Source organism: Pan troglodytes, chromosome X (genome assembly GCF_028858775.2).
Source record: "Pan troglodytes isolate AG18354 chromosome X, NHGRI_mPanTro3-v2.0_pri, whole genome shotgun sequence".
Taxonomy (NCBI): Eukaryota; Metazoa; Chordata; class Mammalia; order Primates; family Hominidae; genus Pan; species Pan troglodytes.
Window position 1 is genome coordinate 100,120,748 of NC_072421.2, and position 7,334 is coordinate 100,128,081.

The 7,334-nt window shown below is 42.6% G+C and overlaps 1 protein-coding gene across 1 annotated transcript; it reads right to left on the minus strand.

The window, feature by feature from the left end:
* Positions 1 to 3,649: 3,649 nt before the first annotated feature.
* On the minus strand, positions 3,650 to 6,753 carry TMSB15A (thymosin beta 15A). Its single transcript, XM_001134943.7, has 3 exons — positions 6,631 to 6,753; positions 5,032 to 5,148; positions 3,650 to 4,092 (listed from the first exon to the last, which is right to left on the minus strand). Exons 2-3 carry the CDS (start codon positions 5,129 to 5,131, stop codon positions 4,055 to 4,057), a joined length of 138 nt encoding a protein of 45 aa, XP_001134943.2. The 5' UTR covers positions 5,132 to 5,148; positions 6,631 to 6,753; the 3' UTR covers positions 3,650 to 4,054.
* Between the last annotated feature and the right edge of the window lie 581 nt (positions 6,754 to 7,334).

A 7,334-nucleotide genomic window follows, 5' to 3' on the forward strand; every position in this document is an offset into this window, starting at 1 on the left:
GTTTGTATTCTCTTTGTCCACGTGGTAATAATAACAACAATAATCATAGTAATACAGCTCCTTTCTATTCTCCCCCACAGCTATCCCTGCCTCCACTAATTCTCTGCTTACCAGTTGTTTGTCCCCTTAAAATTCAGGTCCAGCCTTCATGAAAATAAATTTAGAGATCGAAAACCTAGCTGCATGGAAACCTGTGATGCTGAAGCATGTACAATACACATCTTCCCTCATATGAATGTGTTTATTATATCTTACTTGGTTTCTTACCTCTAACAAGAGTACTCTGTCCATGGATCATTGTAGGTCAGTGCATCCTGAAGGCAAGAGAGTGTTACAGCACAAAGACCTGCAAAAGCTATATGCACCTCCCAAGATGTGGCTCTCCCACTTTTGAATCTACTTAAGACACTTCACACACTTTATTTGGCCATTGGCATTCTTACTTTATCCCTTCTATGAGATTGTAAGTCTCTGGAGGGCAAGGATTGTCTCTTATTCATCTCCTATATTCTCTGCACACATGCTTAGATGTAATAGGCTCTTGACAAATGCCTGCTGAATTTCAAAAAACAAAAACAAAAAACTTTATGTTTTCCTAAGTGTCTGTTCTAGCTAGCTACTACAGCCCAGTCCTGAAAGCATTTTCATTTTTACCTAAAGCAGTGGTTCTTAAGCTTGAATGTGCATCAGAATCACCTGGAAAGCACGTTGACACAGTTTGCTGGGCCCCTCGGCCAGTTTCTGATTCATTAGTTCTAGGATAGAGCCTTAGAATTTGTACTTCTAACAAGCCCAGGTGATGCTAATGTTGCTGTTCCATGAACCAATACTTGGAGAACAAGTAAGCTAAAGTAAAAGTATTGCCAACTGATTACTCCATCTGTTCCTCTCAAGATATCAACAATACCAATTTTCAGGAAGGAAACATTCTACGTGAAAGAGACACAGAAGACAGATGTTGTAAAAAAATATGAAGTCACAAATCATAAAAGGAAAGAAGTAATGATATATACACCATAATTTTGCAAAATTATGACAAGAGAACATCCCTTGCTCTCACTGAACCTGAATCTCTGGGTATGAGGCCCAGGAATATACACTAATTACCAAGGGTGATCCTAATGCTCATGGCTAAGGGACCACACTTTGAGAAGTTCTCCTGGATATATTCACAAGTAATCATCACAAATCTAAGCTACATCCTATACATTATTCTAAGTTTCCTTGTTTATGAATTGAGCAATAACTTCTCCTGTGTGACCTGAAAAATGTCTCCTTTCCTCTCTGAGCCCTGATTTTTTCACTTAGCAAATGCATTTCTATCACGCAGCACGCTCTAAATCTACTCCAGGCTCTGGCAATGTTACCTCTTTTTCCTTTCTCTATAAATGTAACTGCCCACAAAAATGTAAGGCTACAACAAAGGCTTAGTGCTGTCAGTTTTGCAATTAATAAATGAATTCAGGGTGATAAATCTCAATCTCTTTTTATATTGGGCTTATGGGGAAAAAAAAATCCTCCCTTGTTTGGGAAAGGTAAGTGAACCTTGCAGCTAAAAGAGTAGCCTGACATTATTTTAAAAATACAGGGAAAAACTACAGTAGGTAAGCAAATGTTTTTCCCATCTCATTTGTGTGAATATTCACTTAGCAACCACAAGTATTTCACCTCTCATCGTATACCTTTCACCTACTCCCACTCAGTTTACCACTTATACTATCCAGGGTAGAATCAATGCCTTAATGAAAAGGATAGATACCAGATGTAATTGAACACTCGGAGTTATCGTCCAATCCCAGCTTACCTGACAATATTCATGCTCTCCTTTAGACCCTTTGAAATGGGCCTGACTTTGAGTTGGATTAATATACAAATGCAGAGGCTGCTGGATCTATCATGGATATATAGCATTTTTATCAAATTTGCAAGTAGCAACACTGAAAGGAGAGCAAATGTGTTGGATGATAGAATCAGAATCCAAAGAAATCTGATAATGGCAAACTTGGGCACATCTAACATGCAACCAGCATGGTTCTCCATCCATGTGACTTGGGTCCAAAGGATCTGAGAAGTGTCTCCTGGAGAAGACTTTGAGGTATGAGGGCAGGCACACAAAAGCTGACTTCAAATACTGGAGGGTAGATTAACTACCTTGTGAAAGTATCCAAAAAACTGTCTGAGGACTGTTGGATAGGAGCTAAAGGGAGGCAATTTGGGACACAGTGTAAATAGCATGTCATTGCAAAGGGTTGAGTGACTGTTGGACAACTGTTTCAGATAGGAGGTAAGTTACTGGTGACCGACATGGTTACTTCCAAGGTTCAAATGCTCTGGCTAGACTAAGCCCTGTGATTGTGTCACCTCATCAGCACTTGATCAAAGTTGACCCACCTACTGTTTTGCTTGTGGAACTTTAAGCTATAGCGAAAAAATGGCTGCCACTTCCTGTTTAAGAATATGAGCCCTTAGAAAAGGGAGGTAAGAATACTACTTGAGGTTGCAAATAGGTGCTAAAAGCATATTTTTTTTTTTTTTGTAGAAAAAGCTCACAGTCTGGATTAATAGAGCCACAGTCTGGACGGTTATACGGTACACATAAATGCTAACACTTCTAATTAGTGGGATTATATGTAATTGGCTTGAATAAACTTAAAGTGATAAAAGAATTAATGGCATGGATTGGGAAATGTGCATTTATATGTATTCCTTATTGTATTAGTCAGCTCAAGTTACCATAAGAAAAATATCATAGACTGTGTGGCTTAAACAGAAATTTACTTTCTCACAGTTCTGGATGCTAGAAGTCCCAGATCAAGGTCCTGCAGTGCTCTCTTCCCGGCTTGCAGACAGCCGCCTTCTCACTATGTCCTCACATGGCAGTGATCTCTCTCTCTCGATCGCTCTCTCTCTCTCTCCCTCTTCCTCTTCTTCTTAAGGCTACAGTCCTGTTGGATTAGAACCTGACCCTTATGACCTTATTTAATCTGAATTACTTCCTAGAGAACCTACCTCTAGATATAATCACACTGGGGGTTAGGGCTTCAATATACAAATTTGGGGGTACACAATTCAGTCCATAGCACTTATGTTCATCGTGAACACCAAAAATGCTTGGTTCATAAGACAGCAAATTCTGTTCTACACAAGAACCAAACCAGAAGCTCTCTACTACAGGTCATTAACAGGTATTAGATACGAGTTTATGCTCCACAGAAGGCATATTGTGTTTAGTACAGTGCATGTTAGCAAGTGCCTCTGGCCCCTTCCCCATCAAACCCCAGCCTTGGTGTCCCCTTCCATTAAGTTGAAAAATACTTTCCAAAAGGCAAGAGCGCTCTGCTTTAATATTCATCTTGAGCAGATCACTTCAGACCTTGTATTTTCATTTCTTCATTCTGAGATAAGGGGTTAGTCCACATGACCTCCCTTCCCAAGGTTTTCTAACTCTGTGATTCCAACTCTAAAGAAATAGCACCTAGCATCCCCAAGTCAGGACTCACTAGACCTGGAGAGAAGTAAATATTATTCCCACGTGAATAATCTGCTAAAACAGTTTTCCTTCAACCATTCTGTTTGGCTGAAAAGTATATCCTTGTGTACTTTTCGTTCCATAGAAGACCACCAAGAGTCAACCACAGGAGTCTCAAGATAATGATTATATTGGTTACTTTATTACTACATTAGAAATGCAAATAAACTGTGAAAAGCTGCAAAAGCATGCAACTTCATGAAGATTATGAAGCAATGGAAGCACCCATCATAGCAGGTTAAAACAGGCTTATCCAGTATAGGATGCAAGAACTACATACACAAAGGTCATCAATGGTGAGATTATTGACAGCATCTGCCATCTGGAACATATGCACCAATGGTAAGTTTAAAAATGAATTTAAGGAAACATTGGCTACCTCTGACTTCTTAGCCAGGGAACATAGGTGAAAAGATATCAGAAGACGCCTAAAATCTCTACAAACACATGGGTTTACAAAAAACAAGCCTAAAATCAAGACTCTCAGGTAATGTTGAAATCTGCTGTTGGGAGGCGATCCCCATTTTATGATGTTTGAACACACTCTTTCTCTTGCTGGATAGCTGGGAAGACAAACACAAAAATCATTAACCATATGTACCTAAGATTAAGTTCAGTTTCTTTCAAAAGAGCTCCTTGCTAAGTCATCGAAGTCTGCATACATGCCTTAAATTTAGAATGCCAAGGCATTAACCACAAATCCTCACATTAGGGTGTGTGCATGTATGTGTGTGTGTTAACTACCTGAATATTCACTACAATCTATAACTGTGGAGGATTTTCTCCCATTTAAGAGATAGAGACATGCTGTTGCCATTTTTTCTTAGATGATTCAAGACTGAGATACGAAGCAATTTCTTCGGATTTATCTATCCATATACAACTAGGAAGTTATACCTTTTCAGACAATTTTGACTAACTTTGGAACTCTCAAAGCTAACAAGACAAAAAGTGCCCCTCAACTTTTGCAAAAACACTTGGAGTTTCTCCAGAAGGCTGTATTTCTGGAGGGCAAAACTGATCACTTATCCCTTGAGTCTGCGAGCCCTACGTGCACCCAAGATCTAAACTTGTTCAATGTCTTTATCTCAACATCAGGTAGAGAAGGCCAAAACTGCAAAGTTTGCATGGATCTTTAGGTATAAGACCACTGACCCAAACTGATGGATGCAGAAAAATGTCTAATAAGCATAAAGTGAACAAAACTAAGATTTTTCTAGTGCTAAATCCAATATTCCAAGATTGATTTTTAAGGTGGTTTTTAGTAATTTTCCAACAAGAAACTAGTTTTCCCCCCCATTCCTATTAAGACTTATGTGAGAACTACTTATATAACCCAAGTAGGAAGATGACTACTTGATGTTTTTAACTGTTACATTAAACACCATGGTACTCTAATTATTGCTTACTTTGTGGCAAAAATTTACTAGAAGATAGGTTTATTTACTGAACCTATTAACTTTCTCTACTGTGTGTTTCCACTAGAACCCCCCATGACTTACTTTCCTTTGAGGGAAGAGTATTTTTTTCTTCAGTATTAGTTTTCTTCAGTTTTGACCTGTCAAACTTCTCCACTTCCGACAAGTCTGGCTTATCACTCATCTTGACTAGAAGATAGCCTGAAAAGAATAAACATTTTTAAGAAAACTTACCTGGCAGAACTGTCTTCGGACTAAGGGGTCACAAGCAAAAATTTTCACATTTCATATCAATGTATATTCTACCCGCTCATTTTCAACAGAAAAACAGCAACAGATCTTAGAAAAGTTATATTTTTGTTAGAATAATTTTAACTCCACATCATTAGCCCATTTTGATAGGCAGTAAATGCCGTTGGATCAGAACGCACCAGAAACCAAGATTCTCCAGAAACCCAGAGCCAATATGTCTGACTCTTAAAATCACAGCAACGGTAAAATGGAGGTGATAGAAGCACAAGAGCAGACAGGGATAGAATAAAAAATAAAGACTGGCTTTAACCAGTTAATGATTTTGTAACAGGAGATAGCACTATTCGAGCATCTTCACTTTCTATTAAATTACTTTTGTTTTTGGCATTTTTTTTTAGGAGACGGGGAGCAGCACACAAAAAAAGAGTGGCATAAGTTGTACTAATTTCTTTCTATTTTAAATGCCCAAAGATGACAGTACATTAAGGCATTACAATACACGTCTCATAATAGCTCCTTGTGGCATTGGTGTATAAACGTTGTAAGAAGGGACAGCTAACTAGGATCAAACCCAGGACTTCAGCAGAATGGGATAAACCAAATAAAAGTGAGTCTTGTTTCACCATGTTTTCTCTGCAAAGAGAGAGGTAAGGAGATGAGGCTTAGAGGTGCATGGCTGTGGACCTGACGAAATGCCTGGTGCCCTGTAAGCGTCCCGAGTTTGTCCAGAAGAGACAATAGGATATCCCAGAAATCGGAGGGCAGAGTTCTCATTCGCAAGCCCAGCCCCACCCTCGTGGAGTAAGATACTATGTCTAGTGCTTGGGGTAGAATGGAGAGGCCCCCAAGCAGCCAGAAGTGCCGAACATGCCTCCATTCCGTCGAGTTTACCCTAAGACCCTCCTCTGCCAAGCCATCAGACGCCAAGCTCAGAGCTGGGAAACTGGAACTAACAAATAAATAATAGCAGGGCCGGGTGCGTAGGCCAGTCTGTCAAGAGCAGTTTGCATACTTTTAAAAATAACTATTAGCTTTTTCTGGCGCCCAGCCTAACGGCCACGGGAGGAGAAGGAATGAGGACCAAGCCCCAGAGGGCCCATTCCGGGCGGCCTCCAAACTCCTCATCCTCTAAGCCTCCGACCTGCAGCTACTGCGGACAGGTCCCTTTAAGGGTCCGCGCTCCCCGCCTCCCAACCCCGGGGCCTTGTTTCCAGGGACCGGCCCCCAGGAGGGCTCGGCATCGAGCGCAGAAGGCTGCCCCCTGGAAGACAAAGGCGCGGACTCGCTCGCCCGGGCGGCGGTGCAGACGCGAAGCGCCAGCCCCAACCTCGGCTCCTCTGGCTCCCGAAGGCGCGGCATCCCCCGCCTCGCAACCCTGACGCCTTCCCCTCCCCATGGTCCTCTGGCTCCTGCGAGGCCGCAGGTCCTCACCTGAAAGCTTGAAGACTCGTGAAAGGCTGTTCGCGGGGCTGAGACCCAGACTCGCTCCGGACCAGGTTAGCGTTGCCGCGCAGAGCCCTGCAGTGCTAAGCCACCCAGCAGGCCCCGCCCCAGCCCTCTCTGATTGGCCAAAGGTTTCTGGGCTCGCCCCCTCCCCCCCCCCCCGCGCCCTTCCCTTCCTCCGCTTGAGTGTACAGAGCCCGCGTCCACCCTCTCCTCTAGGATCGGGGCTCGGTGAAGTCGGAGCCGACCCCGCCTCCCCAGGCCCCACCTCCCAGGCCTCTTCCACTGCTTTAGTCCTGAGGGTCCACATACCCTTCATCCTGACTACACTCACTCTTTCACAATAACAGAGGCCTCTGCAATAAGCAGACACATCTCGCCCAGTGAGCTTAGAACATCTGGAACTCCGAGGTCCAAGCTGAATGACCGGTATTTAGGCTCTTTCGGCTTTTTATAGCCATTGGGGCCCAAGGATGCTGTGATAACCTAACAGTAGGTTGGAAGTGGGGCTCGGCGTTGTCTGCTCTAATCCTTGGCCAGGTCGTGGAGTAGGGGTGCTCATAGTGAGGGTGGGTGGTTCAGGGCCATTCACCCCTACAACTGGACATTTCTGTGACAGTAGTGCTCTCCTATGAAATGTAAAAGTCACATTTGCAGCTTTCTCGGCCACTGAACACGATAGCAGTTTATAA